This window comes from Eumetopias jubatus, unplaced genomic scaffold, assembly GCF_037043125.1.
Source record: "Eumetopias jubatus isolate StellerSeaLion01/CBP00866 unplaced genomic scaffold, mEumJub1_p1.0 scaffold_2, whole genome shotgun sequence".
NCBI lineage: Eukaryota > Metazoa > Chordata > Mammalia > Carnivora > Otariidae > Eumetopias > Eumetopias jubatus.
The window spans coordinates 3,711,132-3,730,566 of record NW_028274808.1 but is presented as its reverse complement, the minus strand read 5'-3'; the positions used below and the strand labels follow the sequence as shown (position 1 = coordinate 3,730,566).

The 19,435-nt window shown below is 37.8% G+C and overlaps 1 protein-coding gene across 1 annotated transcript in view; it reads left to right on the top strand.

Annotated features, from left to right (window-relative positions):
- CSMD1 (CUB and Sushi multiple domains 1) overlaps positions 1-19,435 on the top strand; it is a 1,681,733-nt gene that overhangs the window by 1,197,678 nt on the left and 464,620 nt on the right. Inside the window, exon 14 of the mRNA XM_088021297.1 lies at positions 8,317-8,420. Within this exon, the coding sequence (XP_087877423.1) occupies positions 8,317-8,420 (104 nt within the window). The remainder of the gene's footprint in view (positions 1-8,316; positions 8,421-19,435) is intronic.

Genomic DNA, 19,435 nt, shown 5'->3' with positions numbered 1-19,435 from the left:
CTAATCTACTTTATCACAAAGCCTATAGCTACAGAAATAAAGTATAGGAATTCTTTTTGTGGCCTCTTTGAAAATTCCTGGAATTTCAACTTTTCCACACAACCAGAGTTGTGAAATTTTTTGACCCTTGGCACATCTTTTCAAACTACTGTGTCAACTGAGGAGTTATGAACTGCTTCTGAGAATAAATATGTGATTTGTCATATCTTAGCATGAAAAAAGCAGATCCTGCTGTGCTATTAAAAACATTATTAGGGGCGCCTGGGTGCCTCAGTCGTTAAGCGTCTGCCTTCGGCTCAGGTCATGATCCCAGGGTCCTGGGATAGAGCTCCACATCGGGCTCCCTGCTCCACGGGAAGTCTGCTTCTCCCCCTGCACTCTCTCTCTCCGTTCCCTCTCTCGCTGTGTCTCTCTCTGTCAAACATATAAAATCTTAAAAAAATTATTATATGCTATAGGTTGATGATTAATTGCTACGTGCTACAGCACCTGGGCTATATCAGAAAATGGTGTCCACGTGCATTCAAGCATACGTTTGCACAAGTCTGTGTATACCTGCAAAGATGGACTGAAGAAGTTTATTTTTGGAGTGCAATTGCGGCCCCGGTATTGAACAAGTAAATACATTAAAAGGCAGATGTATAACACAAACCACTGTGGGGTGATTACTCATGGCAATCATCCAACCAAAGAAGCTTCCTATGGAAAGACTTAGAGCAAAGAGGACATGGAGAAGGAGGTGTTATTTCTAGTCCAGAAGATGTGAAATTCTAGAGAGGGCAGGGGAAGACCTGCCTTGAGGTAACCAGTTGCCCTTCTTTCCTTTTTGCCTGGTTAGCTGCAAGGTGGAATAGTGGAGCCCCCGGGAAAACCCATTCATCCTCATGAATGTGTCAACTTCAGCTCCTGCTTCCAGGAGCAAGTCAGATTTCATCTGTTGGCAATATTACGAGAGCTCTTAAGAAGCCGGGCTTCAGAAAAAAAAGGTATAAGTACCACTGAATATAGCAAGCATAGCTGAAACATTCAGAATTGTGCAATTTTGTCAGAGCGTTGCTAGCATATTTTAGCTATCATTGTGGGTGCTATTTTTCGCTCGTTCCTACTCATGAGGACGGCCCAAGTGCATACTAATCCTGGCTGTAAGATGGTGTTACAGAGTTGTGAACTATTTGGAATATACTTTAAACAAATCCATTTCTTACATAATAGCTATTGTAGGGATGGGGTCTAGTGCAGCCTGTTTACATATAATGAGATATACCAGAGTTATAGATGAACTCATAGCATCGCAGTGTCGGTCTAGGTCATAGTATTGACAGAAGAGCTAAAAACAAATCCTTACCTTTTGTTTGTTAGCTTTTGTTTTCCATTACATCCCTACCTGCTTTCTTATTAAGAACGCTGAAGAATAATTAGGTAGAAAAACAGGGTGTGCACCCTCCTAGAAGAATTAAGGCAAGTGACATGTATGGGAAATATTACATATAGGTTCCATGGATTTGGGGATTGTTTAAGTAGAGTTCATTTTGGATTAATTATATGACATAAATTATGCAGGCTCTGATAGCAAAATGACATTCTCCTTACGTAAAATATATCATTCACTTTTTATAAGAAACAAAGATTCTATTCATTCTTTAAAAGGAAACAAACTTGTATGTATGTATAGATGGATGTATCAAAGACTTTTAAAAGCAGTTTTAGGTTCATAGGAAAATTAAGATGAAGGGACACATTTTTCATATACCCCTACCCCACACAAGGACAACCTCCCCCACTGTCAACATCCCCACCAGATGGTACATTTGTTGCAGCTGATGAACCCACACTGACACATCATCATCACCCACATTCCAGAATTTACATTAGGGTTCACTCTGGTGTTGTAGATTCTATGGGTTTGAAAAAATGAACACGTACCCACCATTATAGTTTCGTACAGAGTATTTTCATGGTCCTAAAAATCCTTTGTGCTCTACCTAAAGACATATTTATTGGCGTCTCCAATTTGTCATATTTCACATAAAAATAATACATAGTTATATTATGCTTGGTTTGTATCAGTTTGGCAAATCTTTCCTTCCAAGTCCTACGAGCAATTAAAATAAAACAGAGATAATACAGATTTATTTAAAATTCACCATAAATCACTGTTTCTGCTTTCATTTACTCAACAGTCTTTCACATGGAAGCACATAATTTCTACAACGCAGGGAAATTGTAAGTTCATAGACATAGGTGTAAATAGTGGTAGAGCCATACTCCTATACCAACACATGCTAGTAGAAAGGGTTGCTCAGGGTGAATTGATATTGTACCCTTCTGTGAGACACCACCTTGTATGTCCAGCTTGGGGTTAGAAGAGGAACATGAAATCAGGAAAGGGAAATGCGATATCTTTTCAGTCCTCTCCCCACCATTTCTAATGCTAATTTAAATTACAACCGCACCTGCTGCCCAATTTAAATGGTTCTGTTTCTTTGTCGTCTTGAAATGTGTTTCTGTACTGATAAAACTTAGCATTAGGGACAATTGATTTAGTAACTTGCTCTTTTAAGAAGACCCTCTGTTGATAAGCACACCACTAGTCTGAGTGGTGGTAACAGTGTGTTTAAAATGTACTTATACAAATGAAAAGATTTGCACAAAGCCTGTTCATGATAGAGGGCTGGCACATTAATTTGCCTTGAATATATGAATAAATGAGGAATTAATGAACAATTGGAAGCACAGAGAAGGAGAGATATGGAAGAATCATGTAAGGAATTAATACTTAAATGTTTTTAATTGTTCCCAGAAGATAAACATATTGGAATAAGCTCACCCCAGGATATATATTATAGATACTGTTTTACATTCCTTTTACAATGGTTGAGAAACAAGTCTTCCATATATTTTTAGAAGTGCCTGATTTAGAAATGTTTAAAGAGAGGCTAGCGTTTTATTTTCATGGAGTCTATAGGGGTTTTGATATGCTTGATTATACAAAAAGAAGCTCATAATGAGGACTTACTCAGACCAACTCTCTTACAACGGTGAGATGCTGAGAATTGGTAAAAAAAAAATAGAAAGTATTACAAAACGCCAAGAACATATTTTAAAAATTGCACCAGAGTCCATACTGAGCAGCATCTCTTTCTCACAGGCCTGAGATTCTGTTTGGAGGTTGAAAAAGTAAACGATTTCATCTATTGTCGTTAAGAAATCTTCACTTGTAAATGTTAAATTCCCTAATTATTCTGTATTTATCAGAATATTCCCTGTGGGTTTTACATTTTTTGAAGTCTAGAACTTTGTCTTTTTTTTTTCTTTTTCCTTCCTATTTACCTATTAAGGAATCTATATTTATAACAGTAAAAGTTTTGTGATTACTCTGTGTTTATCAAAATACCCCCTTGTGGACTTTAAGTTCTTCCGAAGGCCAGAATTTTGTCCCTCTCCTCTTTGTTTTAATTCCTAAAACTGTGGCCTGGACAGAGTAGGCATTCAATAAATCCCAGGAGATTGAACCACTTGTTGCCATCAACAAGTGGAGCGGGCACAGTGTCTGCCCTCATGGCATTTACCCATGGAAAGGTGTGAGGCGGGCAGTGCAAGAAGAGCCACACAAAATCCCAAAAGGTGAAACACTGTGAAGAGAAGAGGCTCCAGTGACAAAAAGACAGATTGCTTTGGACGGAATGAGCAGGGTCAGCACCACCGAGAACCAGCCATTATGCAAAAACTTGAAATATATAGAGCTGCCTTCTGTAGGGAACCAAGTCAAGGCAGAGGGGAGGGCATGCATGTGTTTAAGGAACTAAAGAAACCATTTTGGTCCCTGAATCACTCACAATCCCAAATATATCTCAGCGTTATTCATATTCACATTAGCCAAGATCATGAAAACAACCTAAGTGTCCATTGGCAGATGAATGGATAAAGTAAAGATGTGTGTATTTGTGTATATTTGCACATGCACACGGAAATAGTGTTCAGCCTTAAAAAAGGAGATACTTCCATTTGTAACAGTTATTGATGAACCTGCAAGACATTATGCTTAGTGAAACAGATCTATAAAGAAAAAAAATGTATCATCTCATTGACCTGTGGAATCTAACAGTCAAATACGTAGTATCAGTGAGTAGAACGGTGACCACCAGGCACCAGGGAGTGGGGGAAACGGTGAGGTGTCGGTCAAAGGGTACACAGTTGTAGTTATGTAAGATGAGTAAGTAGAGAGATTTAATAACGTACAGTATGGTGGTACAGTTAATAATGTTGTATCGAAAACTGGAAGTTTGCTAAGAGTACAGATTATCACCACACTCAAAAAATGGCAACTATGCGAAGAGATAGGTTAATTAATTTGACTGCAGTAATCATTTCACTATGTTTATGTGTATGAAACATCATCGTGTACACCTTACATATATCCAGTTTTTATTTAAAAATGTATTTACATGGGGCGCCTGGGTGGCTCAGGGGGTTAAGTGTCTGCCTTTGGCTCAGGTCATGGGGACTGGGATCGAGCCCCACGTCCAGCTCTCTGCTCAGGGGAGAGTCTGCTTCTGCCTCTGCCCCACTCCCCGCCTCGTGCGCTCTCTCTTCTCTCAAATAAAGAAATAAAATCTTTTAAAAGGTATTTACTCAACATTATTTTTTACTTGCATCTCTGCCCATCCCTGATTGGGAAATGCTGGCAAATTTCATTATAAATGTGATTTTCTATTTTTTTATTATTATGTTATGTTAATCACCATACAATACATCGTTAGTTTTTGATGTGGTGTTCCATGATTCATTGTTTGTGCATAACACCCAGTGCTCCACGCAGAACGTGCCCTCTTTAATACCCATCACCAGGCTAACCCATCCCCCACCCCCTCCCCTCTAGAAGCCTCAGTTTGTTTCCCTGGAGTCCATAGTCTCTCATAGTTTGTCTCCCCTTTCAATTTCCCCCCTTCATTTTTCCCCTCCTGCTATCTTCTTCTTCTTCTTTTTTTTTTTTTTTTAACATATGATGTATTATTTGTTTCAGAGGTACAGTTTCTATTTTAATACCAGGTAGAATATTTACAGAATGCCACATTATCTGACACACTACAGGTTCTTTGCCCAAGACTGGGTATACATTTTCTCTTTTTATGGAGCATTAATAGCATGGAGTAAAGATTATCCTTTGACAACAGGCTCTGGCTGATTGTTGAGGCTAACCACTGACAAAAGCCTCTCTGATACCCTTTGCCTTGGCTTGACAAAATCACAAAATGGCCATTTTTACACCCCTAATGAAAGCACAGTTATGTAGTGAGACCCCCTGTGTGTGACTCATTACAAGTTGTCCAACCATGACCCTCAGACATTAACGGATTATCATGGCTTCCCCGCAGGGTGCTGCACAAGGCAGGACTGAATACATGTGTCAGGAAGGTGATGGGAATGAACCTGCCGGTCTCAATGACGATCCTTCAATTCTTTTATTCTCTTCTCGTTGGACAATGGTCACTTATAAATAGACCCATGAGAAAGAAAAAAAAATGAAATAAAACCAGGCTCAGGTCCTAAGCTTCATATGCAATATTGATCCTGGTTTGCCAGAGCTATCAACCTCAACACCTGTTTCAAAGCAGCCTGCTAAAATAATGTATTCACACAAACACTGCAATTTGAAAGAGTAGACTTTTATAATAAATTACAATAACTGTATCACTAATTTTAGTAGGAATTTCAAATAGCAAATCTAATGTATTCCATATTAGCATTGATCAGAAAAGCATCTATTTAGAGGCCTGCTCAGGGCTGCACACATTAAGTTGGGTATCAGTTGGAAGCCTGACTTTCTTCTGGTGCCACATACTCTTTCCTTTCAGGTCTAACAAACAGCCATTTGGTACTTTTTTACAAGATTACAGAGTTTCAGATCTACTCTGAAATAGATCCCATGAAAATGTATTTCCAGTATTATGGGTTCTGTTTACCTATCCATTTACTGTCTAGATCACTTTCTTCCATTATTCCATCATTTATCATCTATCTCTTTCATCTCTCTATTGATTGACCAATCTATCTCTGTATCTCTTATCAATCTCTTATCTGTATCTGTCTTTTATCTGTCGATTGATTGATCTATCTGCCTATCTATAACTTCTATATATCTGTCATCTATTAATTACTTTCATATCTATTATCTATCATCTACCTATCATCTCTCTATCATCTATCAATCATCTATCTATCATCTATCAATCATCTATCTATCATCTATCTATCATCTATCTATCATCTCTCTATCATCTATCAATCATCTATCTATCATCTATCTATCATCTCTCTATCATCTATCTATCATCTCTCTATCATCTATCTATCATCTCTCTATCATCTATCTATCAATCATCTATCTATCATCTGTCAATCATCTATCTATCATCTATCTATCATCTATCTATCATCTCTCTATCATCTATCTATCATCTCTCTATCATCTATCTATCAATCATCTATCTATCATCTGTCAATCATCTATCTATCATCTATCTATCATCTATCTATCATCTCTCTATCATCTATCTATCATCTATCTATCATCTATCTATCATCTACCTATCATCTCTCTATCATCTCTCTATCATCTATCTATCATCTATCTATCATCTCTCTATCATCTATCTATCATCTCTCTATCATCTATCTATCATCTCTGTATCATCTCTCTATCATCTATCATCTATCTATCATCTATCAATCATCTATCTATCATCTATCTATCATCTATCTATCATCTATCTATCATCTATCTATCATCTATATATCATCTACCGATCATCTCTCTATCATCTATCTATCATCTCTCTATCATCTATCTATCATCTCTGTATCATCTCTCTATCATCTATCTATCATCTCTGTATCATCTCTCTATCATCTATCTATCTATCATCTCTCTATCATCTATCTATCATCTCTCTATCATCTCTCTATCATCTATCTATCATCTCTGTATCATCTCTCTATCATCTATCTATCATCTCTCTATCATCTCTCTATCATCTATCATCTATCAATCATCTCTCTATCATCTATCTATCATCTATCTATCATCTATCTATCATCTCTCTATCATCTATCATCTATCTATCATCTATCAATCATCTCTCTATCCTCTATCTACCATCTATCTATCATCTATCTATCATCTCTCTATCATCTATCTATCATCTATCATCTCTCTATCATCTATCTATCATCTCTCTATCATCTCTCTATCATCTCTCTATCATCTCTCTATCATCTATCTATCTATCATCTATCAATCATCTATCTATCATCTATCTAATCTACCTAACTCCCCATTCCTTTTCCTAGTTCCTTTTGCCACTCAGATTTCTAGCCTAATTTCATGGCATCTCTTACTCTCTTTCTCCTTGATTCCAATATTGGTCATGGAAGAAAGCATTCCTTCTTTCAAGAGAAAAGGACCCTGTGCTCTATAAAAAGAAATTCATAGAATCATAATATATAGCTGTATCAGACATAAACCAATCATATCTAGTTGGTATGGTATCAGTCACCACGACAGAGGTGTTCTTTTTCTTTTTTTTTAAGATTTTATTTATTTATTTGAGAGAGAGAGAATGAGAGATAGAGAGCACGAGAGGGAAGAGGGTCAGAGGGAGAAGCAGACCCCCCCCCGCTGAGCGGGGAGCCCAATGCGGGACTCGATCCTGGGACTCCAGGATGATGACCTGAGCCGAAGGCAGTCGCTTAACCAACTGAGCCACCCAGGCGCCCGACAGAGGTGTTCTTTAAGAAATAAAGCTTCAAGGCTTTGCGAAGTTAAACGTAGAGGAAAACTTTCTAGCCTCAGATCTTTTTAATATGTTAATATGGATAATTAAATAAAATCTGCATACATTACTCTAAAAATATTTATTTCAGAGTGTTTGGGTGTCCTCAAAATATGTTAAAAGAAATATTAAAAGAATTAACATATGAGATATATTTAAAAGAATTAAAAAAAGAATTAATGAACAATTCTTTTTGCTTATATTATTTTTGGGTCCTCCTAAGCACTGTAAAAAATAAATATTTGATAGACATCTGACTTAAAGCATAATATGGGTTAATTTCACTTTTATTGCTGATAATCAGTATCTCTGGAGTGTTAGCAGTTTTGAGTTCTTTAAAATTCTGTAACTGAGAGTCTTCAAATGTACATAAGAATCCGTAGATAATATACAATGATCCATAGTCACACTACAACTGGATATTCGCATCCCAAAATCATGGAAAGTTCCTGCGAGGCTAAAGAAGGATCTTTGCTTTATTTAGGTCATCAAGCTGGCGTTCGAGGAGTTTGAACTGGAACGAGGCTATGACACACTCACCGTGGGCGATGCTGGCAAAGTGGGTGATGCCCGGACGGTCTTGTACGTGTAAGTACGGGGTGCAGTGTCTCTTCCCCTCTTGGGCGTGTGGCCGGCTGTGCCAGGATGGATGGGTACTTGCCAAGCCAGTAGTGCCCAAATCTGATTTCACATGACAACTAAATCAGGATTACGTTTCATCTGTTTCAACTTTTTTCCCCTCAAATTATTAAAAACTATGGCAAACATTAGAATATACAGAAGAGTATAAAGTAGAAATGGTAGTTTCTCAACCAGTCCCTCCTTCTCAGTGTTCTCTTTCTACTTCCCTGTGGCATTACCTTTTCAGTGTTCTTGGAAGTACAAGTATTGTCTAGAGTAATAACGTAGGTCTTACAAAAGCCCTTGCGGTCTGTGAGGGCACGTGCTGCAAGTAGAGGTTGGGGGGTAATAGCACTGGGGTGACTGATGGTGTATCTGTGGCACTCGGTATACAGGGTCCAGAAAAATACAATCACAGCCTTGATGTGAAGATTAGCACATGGATGCCTGCCCTGCCACTTGCACGGGGAGTTAGTCTGCCCTGCGGTGCTGTACCCCGAAGTCTTTACCTGCTCCCCAGTGTTGGACCTTGAGGACACTTTTGTCACTTTCATGAGACCCATGCTCTCCAAATTGAAAACATGATCTGGGAGAATCCCTACTCATCAAGGTTGTCAGCACAGAGGGAAACGTCTTTGTAGCTTTTCCTCCAGCGTTAGCAGCTTAATCAATGGCTTCACGTAGCAGGTCCTACTACTACCAAGCTGGAAACCTCTTTCTTTAATGGAGGTTATTCTGCCATTTTCCACCTTTTTATTTTTTTGGTTTACTTGTACAATGCTCAGGCTTGCTTTTTGTTTGTGGGGGATCTTGCCCCTGATACTGTTGTAGGATTGCAGGGTTCTTATCTCACAGAGTCAGGAATGAATCTCACGGACCCAAAAGGGTGAAGTGCAAGTTTATTAAGTGAAGGTGATAACAGAAAGGAAAGAAAAAGCTCTGGAGAGTGAGAGGGGTCCCAAACGGGTTGCCCCTGCAGGCTTTTATGGTCAGTCTTTTATAGAAAACTGACCAGAGAACTTCCTAGATATCTCATCTATAACATTTAAGACAAACAAGGTGGATTTGTAACTACCATGTAAATATCTTGTCTATGCTTAGGACAGACAAGGTGGATTGTTATGTTCCCTTCTCTTTGGTTAATATCTTGTCTGTAACATTTCTCCACAGGTAGGATTTCTGTGAGCCTGGCCACCTAGCCCCCTGTGTGAGCCTACTCAGGGGAGTTAGGGGCCTCCTATCTCTCCCTGCCTTTACCTTAACCCTTTTCTTATTCAATACCTTCAACTTATTGTTCTGCTAGAGAAAAACAGTACTGGCTATTTTACGCACTCATTCTATATTTACCAGTTGCTTATAAGGTAATTCACATTTTTAAAAAGTGCTGTAGATGAACATGCTGTCTGTGCCTTTAACAATGAATGGGCCCATATTCTGACTACATTGGTAATGTACCCTTGTCATTTATTATATATTGGACATCTTTCCCTACCAGTACATGACTCTATCTCATCTTCTTATGGGTAAATTACACTAATAATAATAATTAAAATCATGTTACTGGCCCATGACTTACGATAATAATTATAATAGCATTAGTAATATCATAGCTAATATTCATTGAATATCTCATATATCATGTGCTGGGCTAAATGCCTCATACATATTATCTTATTTAGTCCTTACCTTAATCCTGTAAGTTAGGGGTTAATAGTATCCTCATATTATAAATGACAAGACTTAAGACGTAGGTAGATTAAAGGGTTTACCCCCAGGGCGCCTGGGTGGCTCAGTCGTTAAGCGTCTGCCTTCAGCTCAGGTCATGATCCCAGGGTCCTGGGATCAAGCCCCATGTCAGGCTCCCTGCTTGGCAGGGAGCACGCTTCTCCCCCTCCCTCTGCCTGCCTCTCTGCCTACTTGTGCTCTCTATCTCTCTGTCAAATAAATAAATAAAATCTTTAAAGTAAATAAAAAAAAGGATTTACCCCAACTTGAAAACCTATGATATGTTGATATGTATATACTGGTATACACGGGATATATGTAGATATTTAAATCCAGTTATTGTTCTCCAGTGTCTGCTGGATCTGGATATGGATATGGCATGTTTCTTAAGGAATTCTCATTGATGGTCTTTTGCCTTCCTCTGCCTACCTCATCCTTTGCATTTATAAGCAGCCGTGCAGTAAACAACTCCATACAAATACCTGGCCACACTTGTTTGGTATGCCTCCAGGGAAATTTGTGGCAGGTGATTTTTAGGGGTAAACGGGAACTTCATTTACATTGTTATCTTTCCTCAAAATTTCCCCTAAAAATTTCTTGGTAGAAACGTTTCTGTCCTTCTGCCACATTATATGAAGGTCCCTATTCCCCCACCCTCACCAAATAGTTATTCTTTTTTGCCAAATTATTAGACGGGAATTGCCTCTATTTATAAGAATATCTTTCCTGCAGGGTGGAGCCCTGACATCTGTGTTGTTTGTAAGCTGCCACGCTGATTGCACACTCCCGGCCTGGTGTTGGTGTGCAGGAGTATTTGTCAGCACTGACAGAGTGGATAGAAATGGGGCCAGAAGGCCAAAGATGGAGTTTCTGGTTCTAGCTTTGCTATTAACCACCTCTCCTACCCTGAGGGAAGTCACTTCACCTCTCTGTACCTCTGTTTTCATGCCTATAAAATATGTATAATAAACTTTTCCTGCCTGTGGCAAGGAGCAAAATGAACTAATGCATGTTAAAGTGTTGCAGAGTTAAGAAATGTAACCCACAAGTGAAGTAGCTTTATTATTACCATAAGAGCTAATTTAAGAAAGGTGTCACTAAAGCAAATTAGAGAAAATTTTAAATAAATGCAAAATATAAAATATAAATGGAGCAAAGTAATGCCATAAAAAATCCCTTAGGTAACTATTAAAGATCTAAAGTCAGACACCCATTTTTTAAATGCTTTTTGTTGTTAAGAGAGCAAGAGCAAACTATGTATTACATTGACATAAGTGTTATTAGAACTTCCTCTCGATAGCTCAAATCTATAAATGAAAAACTAAATAGCCAACTGAATCAAACTGAGATGCCCTTTGGGAGACATAATGTTACAAAGATCAGTTGGGCATTTAATCAGCTGCAGAGAGAAAAGAGAAGCCACTGATATATTTTCTTACTATATAAAATTACAGGAAAAAAAAGAAGCCAGTCAGAGAATCACAGCTGGTGTCTTCAAATAAACAGGTACTTTTATAGAATACATCAACAAATATTTTTGAGTACTTATATGCTAGACTTTATTCTCAGCACGGAGTTGAAAGTCTAATTGGAGAGATGGCAGATACATGGGGCTAGTTATATACCAGACAGAGTATAAAATCATTGGATCTCATGATGCAGATTTCAAATAAAATATGAGCTCAAAACTTCTTTATGGAAGACTAGTATTTACTACCTCAGGCTCAGTATGTTATTATAGGTTCCTCCTTTTGGGGTTGGGGGAGATGGAATTCTAGGCTTGGATTTTTAGGAAAATTCTAGAGAGTGAGCTACCTAACCAGCTCATTCTAAATGTGGTTTTCAATTTTTTAATTTTTGTTAATGGTGTTTTAGTTTCTTAACATTCTCGGCACAAAAAGAGAACAACTGAATTTAGGAGACCCTTTTATTAGACTAATCTTCCCAAGAGATGAATGGGTTTACTGAGGTTATTTTTACAGAGGGACTGGCTTAAAATTAAATAAGTTACTTAACAAATTTCTGTTGAGATCCATCCAAGAATATATATTGATAATTGTCTTGAATTTAATTTGCAGAAGAATTGCATCTGGAATTCCCTCTGGTCTTTTCAGTTATTAGCAATTGGTGGCTGGGGGATTGCTTTAATTTCAGGTTATAAGTTTTAAATGTCTGTGCCTCTAAGGGGATGAATAGCCAACCTCAGGGAAGTCTGAGAGTAATACTGCCTCTGTCCTGCTAGATTTGTGGATTAATTGCAAAGGATTAGTATCCTTTGGTTACTAATGGTCAGTTATCTATTATTTCTGAAACTGCTTCTTATTTCTAGAAGCTTCCCAAGCCCTTGTAAACTGTGTCCACATCCCCCTGCTGTAGTTGGCAAATCCTGAGCTGAAGGGCATCATTCTCTTTTTATTAAAAGACTGTGGAACAGCCACACAACAGCAAACACTAAAAACTGATGTTTCCCTGTTTATATATCTTTGATATCATCAGACGAGCCAATCAATATATCTCTTAGTGCTTTGGAGAAAAGCTTGAGCAGTTTATGTTAGGAAACTTAAAGGGTTTCTCGATAAAAAATCCATGTTTTCACGATTAGAAATCGAGTACACTCCCTAGGTTCTTGGAAGTCTGGAGTCTCATGATCACAAGCGTTTTTCTTCATATTCTCATTCTCCTAATGGCATTGCCTGTGCGCGTGGGTACATTTGATAGCACAGATCGGACTCATGCTACAACACCATTCTTCACGCAGACTTTATCCATGGTAGCTTTCCTGTCTCTGCCTGTTTATCTGGGAGGCTTCTTCCTCAATTCTTTGAAGAAATATTTATTGCAATTCAGACATTATAGCAGGATTAGGGGGGAGGGGGTCTTCAGGGGAATGGCCAGCATGTGGAGAAGGCAGAGGCTGCCCAGCCTTTGTTAGATCCCTGGAGAGGACAAGCAGAGCAGGGCCCTCTCTCCATATGCTACGGTATCCAGATTCTCTATTCCAACAACCCTATCAGTGGGGAAATAAATAGACCGCTGAACATCAGCATTTTAGGGTTAGGATACCAGCTGTTTCAGAGGTGTCTGGGAGGGCAAGATGACCCAGGACCTTGGGGCCCCATGGGAAGTTGTCTTTGGAGGCAACCTTCCTATAGGGGAGAAGCCAAAAGTCCCAAGGGAAGCATAGCTCACCTGCGGTGCCTGATGGAGATGGAGTGGGGTGAATGCCAACTGATTTGGGGCCCTGACAACCTGAGCCACTTTCCAAATGTCCTGCTCATTTTATCACCAGGGTTGACTCACTGTGGCTGCTTTTCTCTAAGAAGCCAAGAAATACACGTCTTTCTTTACACGCTCTTAACCCAAAGAGCTAAGGATCTCTTTTCCATGAATCATCAGCCAAAAGCATTTCAAGGTTGTATTGTGTGTTTTTGACATTAAATCAACTCAAAGGCTAAGTTATTCTCTTTCGGGGGGTATAAGAGCATTTAAAACAATAAGGGACATCCATTTATACTGCAACAAGCCTGCCTGTCTTATGCCTTTCAGCCTCAAAGGATTGTATGTGTAAAAAGGAATGGTTAATAAAAAATTAGTTTAAAAACATTGGAAGTACAATGCAACAAGAAAATATTATATTACTATAGTTATTATTTCTGCTTTAATATAGTGAAACATGCAAGGTTTCACGGGGTCCTGAGTCATCTTTGGGTTTGAACTGTCATTTACTGAATCTGTGTGTACCTGCATTGTCTCGTGACAATCTTGTGATACAGGTATTATTTCCATTTGCTAGATGAAAACATGGAGAGCTTTAATTTATGGTCATGAAGGCAGGAGATTGCTCAATGGATATCTGAACCTAAGATGTCGATACAAAGTGATTCTTATTCACTTTTTCATCCATAACCAAATATCACAACCAGGATACTGACACTGATAGAACTCCTCAGTCTTGGACTTTCCTAGTTTTACTTCTATTCATGTGTGTGTGTTAAATTCTAAATTCGGTTATGTATCCACCAGCAGTCAAGACACATACAGTCCCCATCTGACAAATCTCACTGGTGTTGCCTTTTGTCATCACCTCTGTCTCCCTCTCCCGCACCCCTCCCTGACGCTGAAAGCCACTCTGAACTCCATCTGTAAAATAGTATCATTGCAAGAATGTTATATACATGGAATCACAGAGTATAACCTTTTGTGATGGTCTTTTTTCACTCCGCAATATTCCCTGAATATTGAAAATTGAGGAATAGTTCTGTCCTTTTCATGACTGACTCAAATTCCATGATATGGATGTGCCACTGTGAGTTTAACATCTACCACTGCAGAGCATCTACCATTGTTTCCAAATTGACTATCATGTCTGCACCAGTTTTAGTGTGAGCATGAGTTTTCTTTTGTCTTGGATAGATCATCAGCACTGGTATTGCTGCACTGTACGTTAGTTGTGTGTTTTGTTTTATAAGAAACTTCCAAATGATATTGAGCATCTTTTTCTTGCCTCTTTTTTTTTTTTGCCATCTGTACATTCTCTTTGGTAAATTGTCCATATGTCTTTTTATTATTTTCTGATTGGATTATTTAACATAATTTTTTAAGAGTTCTTTGTAGGTTCTTAGGGTGCCTGAGTGGCTGTTAGATAAGTGTCAGACTCTGGGTTTTGGCTTGTGTCATGATCTCATGGTTGTGAGATCGAGCTCTGCATCAGGCTCTGTGCTTAGCAGGGAGCCTACCTGGGATTCTCTCTCCCTCTGTCCCTCCCCTCCCCACTGACACTCGAAAGAAAGAAAGAAAGAAAGAAAGAAAGAAAGAAAGAAAGAAAGAAAGAAAGAAAGAAAGAAAGAAAGAAAGAAAGAAAGAAGAGAGAGAGAGAGAGAGAGAGAGAGAGAGAGAGAGAGAGAGAGAGAGAGAGAGAGAGAAAGAAAGGAAAGAAAGAAAGAAAGAAAAAGAAAGAAAGAAAGAAAGAAAGAAAGAGAGAGAGGAAGAAAGAAAGAGAGAGAGAGAGAAAGAAAGAGAGAGAGAGAGAGAGAAAGAAAGAGAGAGAGAGAGAAACAAAGAAACAAAGAAACAAAAAGAAAAAGAAAGAAAGAAAAAGAAGAAAAGAAAGTTCTTTGTATATTCTAGATAATAGTCCTTTATAGATTATGTGATTTGCAGTTATTTCCCCACAGTCTGTTACTTGTCTTTTTATCTTATTCATATAAGTCTTTACAGGGCAAACATTTTTTTTTTTTTAATTTTGATGTGGTCTAATTTATGAACTTTTCATAACTTGTGCCTTTGGTATCAAGTTTAAGGAGTCTGCTTTTCTTAGGTGTTAGTACCTTTAGCTGTTTTAGTGCCTATGCCATTCTATATGTTTTAGAATAACCTTGTATATATCTATAAAGTTGTTGGTGGGATTGTGATAGGAATTGCCTTACACCTGTTGAACATTTGGGAGATAATTGAGTCTTCCAGTTCATAAATATAATATTTGCTGCCATTTATCAAATGTTTTTTATGTGTCATTTGATGTGAATATAAAATTTGTTAGCTAGTTCATATTGTGGATTACATTACTTGACTTCTGAATACTGCCAGTCTTGCATGCCTGGAATCAATTCCACTTTAGTGTAGTGTGGGGAATGGCCAGCAATCCCTGTACTGGCAGATGAAAGATGACTCCAAACTTAGCTGTGAAAGAGAGGAGAAGGCAAAGGAGTCAACATTCAGAGACCAAGACCCTTTGCTCTTTTTTGCTCCCACTTTTATTAGTCCTTCAGGATAATCACAAATCCTTATCACTGTTTCTCAAGCACATGATGTGTGACAAGGGGTCTTACTGAAACTGGGAGAATCTGTTTACGAGAAAGTTACGATATGCTAATCTCCGTGTTCTGCAAGTTCTGCTAAACAGCGTAAGGGACAATGCATCTATCTCTAGATCACAGGGTGGCTGTTTGGGCAAAGAAAGCTTTGGGGAAGGCAACTCCCTGTGGCATTCCAACAGCAGAGTGGTCACGCAGGCCTTGGCATTCTGAAGGCCTATGCCTTTCTCCAAAACCTTCCATCGCCCCCAGTGGCCTCCATGTTACATTTTAGCAAGCCAGGTATTATGGCTGATTTCACGCTCTGCATTAACCCCAACAGTGGAGAATAATTCTTGTTGCATATTATTGGATTAAGTTTTCTAGTATTTTACTGAGGATATGTGTGTCTATGTTGATAAGACATATTGGTCTGTGGCTTCTTCCTCCCTTCCTTCCTTCTTTCCATTCACTTTCTCCGGTTTTAACATCAGATTAACACTGGTCTCATTTAATGACTTGAGAAGTATTCCTACCTCTGTTATTTTCCAGAAGAGTTTATAAAAACTTAGTGCTAATTCTTCTATAAAAGATTGGTAGAATTATCTAGTGAAACTGTCTAGGTCTGAAAATTTCTTTTGAGGGAGATTTTTAATTACAACATCAATTTCTGTAATGGTTATAGGGCTATTTGGATTGTCTATTTCATCTTGGTTGAATTTTGATAGTTTGTGGTTTTCAGGGAATTGTTTCATTTTTAATAACCTGTCAAATTTCTGAGTCTAAAGGTGTTCATAATGTTTCTTTATTATCTTCTTAATGACTCCTGAATCTGTAGTAATATCTACTATTTTGTTCCTAATATTGGTAATGTGTGTCTTCTCTCTCTCTCTCCCAGTCTTCTAAGAAGCTTGTCAATTACATTGATTTTTTAAGAAATAGCCTTTGTTTCTTTTATTTCTATTTTTTCTCTATTTGCAATTTTATTGACTTCTGATACTTGTCATACTTTTCTCTAGCTTCTTTGGGCTTATTTTGCTTTATTTTTTGTTGTTTATTGATGTTGGAACTTAGGTAATTATTTAATTCCTTTTCTCCTGTGTTATGTAGTTATTTTAGTACTATAAATTGTCCTGTTGGCACTCTTTTAGCAGTATCCCAGAAATATTTTTTTTAATTATGTTTTGTTCTCATTTTGATTCTGTTCTTTGTTTCACTTGAAACTTTCTCTTTGGATCATGGATATGTGTTGTTTAATTTTCATGTGTTTAGAAATTTTCCTGTTGCCTTTTTGTTAAGAAATTCTAGTTCAATTCTATTGTGGTTAGAGAACACATTCAGTATTATTTCAATTTCTTTAAATGTGTTGAGGTCCATTGTCTGACCCAGAATGTGGTCTTCCTTGGTGAATGTTCCATAGGAGTTTATAAAACATGTGTGTTCGGCTGCTGTTGGGTGCAGTGTTCTGCATGTCAATTAGATCCTGTTGGTTAATTGTATTATTCAGATCTTCTATAACCTTGCTGATTTTCTTTCTAGTTGGTATACCAGGGCTGTTAAAGTCCTCAACTATACTGTGGATTTGTTATTTCTTCTCTCAACTCTATCAGTTTTGTTTCATGGATTTTGAAGGTCTGATTTTTGTTGTTTGCATATTTAGAATTTATGTGTCTTCCTGCTGGGTCAACCATTTTATCATTGTATAATGTTCCACTTTATTTCTAGAATTTTTTGGTTTATTATTTTTATTTTATTTTATTTATTTTATTTTATTTTAGAAAGAGAGCACCATGAGCTGGTGGGGGAGGGGCAGAATCTTAAGTAGGCTCCACATTCAGTGCAAAGCCCAACTTGGGGCTTGATTTCATGACCCTGAGATCAATCATGACCTGAGCCAAAATCAAGAGTCAGACTCAACTGAGCCACCAAGGTACCCCAAGAATTTTTTGTTGTTGTTGTTCTCAAGTCTAACTTAATCATATATTAATGTGGCTACTCTTGCTTCTTTGTTATCAATATTTGTGTGGTATACTTTTTCTTCTACTTTCAACCTACATATGTTTTTTACTTTGAAGTGGGCTTTTTGTGAACAGCATGGATTTGGGTCATGATTTTATCCACTCTGCCTCACTGTATCTTTTAATGAATTCTACCATTTATATTTAAGGTTATTGCTGATATGTTATTGTTTGCATATGCCATTTTGTTATGTTTTCTACTAGTTTCCTCTGGTTCTGCTTCTGCTTTCTTCTTTCTTTCTTTCTTCCCTTCCCTTCTTCCTTCCTTCCTTCTTTCCTTCCTTCCTTCCTTCCTTCCTTCTTTCCATCCTGTGAGTTACTTCAACATTTTTTTAAGGATTCCATAATTCTCAAAATCATTGTGCTAGGTGTTACAATATACATTTGTGATGTATAACATTCTACAGATATATGAGTTTCCTATTACTGCTGTAGCAAATTATGACAAACTTGGTGAGTTAAAACAGAAATTTATATTATAATTCTGGAGCCCAGAAATGCAAAATCAGTTTCACGCTACCAAAATCAAGGTGACAGTAGGATCCCACTCCCTCCAGAGGCTCTGGGAGAAAACCTGTTCCTATATTCTTCCAGCTTTTGACAACTGCTAGCATTTCTTGGCCTGTGATCCCATCACTTCTCTCTCTGCCTCCAAGTTCACACTGCTTTCTTCTCTTCTGTCTGAAATCTCCTCCTGACTCCCTCTTACTAGGACACCTGTGAAGGCCTGTAGTGCTCACCTTGGTAATCCAGTACCATCCACCCACTCTGAGATGCTTAATTTTAAACACATTTGTGGAAATGATTGCGGTATAAAACAACAGGCACAGGTGCCATGGATTAAGACATGCACATTAACATGGCCATCATTTATCCTATTGCAATGATATTAACGTTTACCACTTTGCCATATAACCTCACTTCTATTTAGACCCCTTTAGCTTTCCAACTTTTAAATATCATTATCTTGAGTTCAGAGGGTGTTATAATTTTTATTTCAAACATTAAATATGATTTATGGAACTCACTATGAAAGAATAGTATACTTTATATTCCCATATTTTCTTCCCTGTCCTGTGTTCCTTCTTTCTTCCTGATGTTTCAGGTTCCTCCTGTTTTCATTTCTTTTCTTTTTGAAGAGCTTCATGTAGCCAGCCACTAAGGTTGGGTCTACTAGCAGCAAATTCTTTGTCTGACATTTTAAAAAACTCCCTTTATTTCTGAAGAATACATTCACTGGATATAGAATTTATGGTTGACAATTTTTTTTTCAAACTTTGAAAAATGTTGTGACACTTCCTTGTGACCTCCAGTGGTCAGGAGACCCACTGACATTCAAATGGGTAAATATGACTAAATAATGAGTCTTTTCTCTCTGGCTATTTTCCAGATTTTGTTCTTTGTCTCTAGTTTTCAAACATTTACTTAGATGTGTCTTGGCATGGTT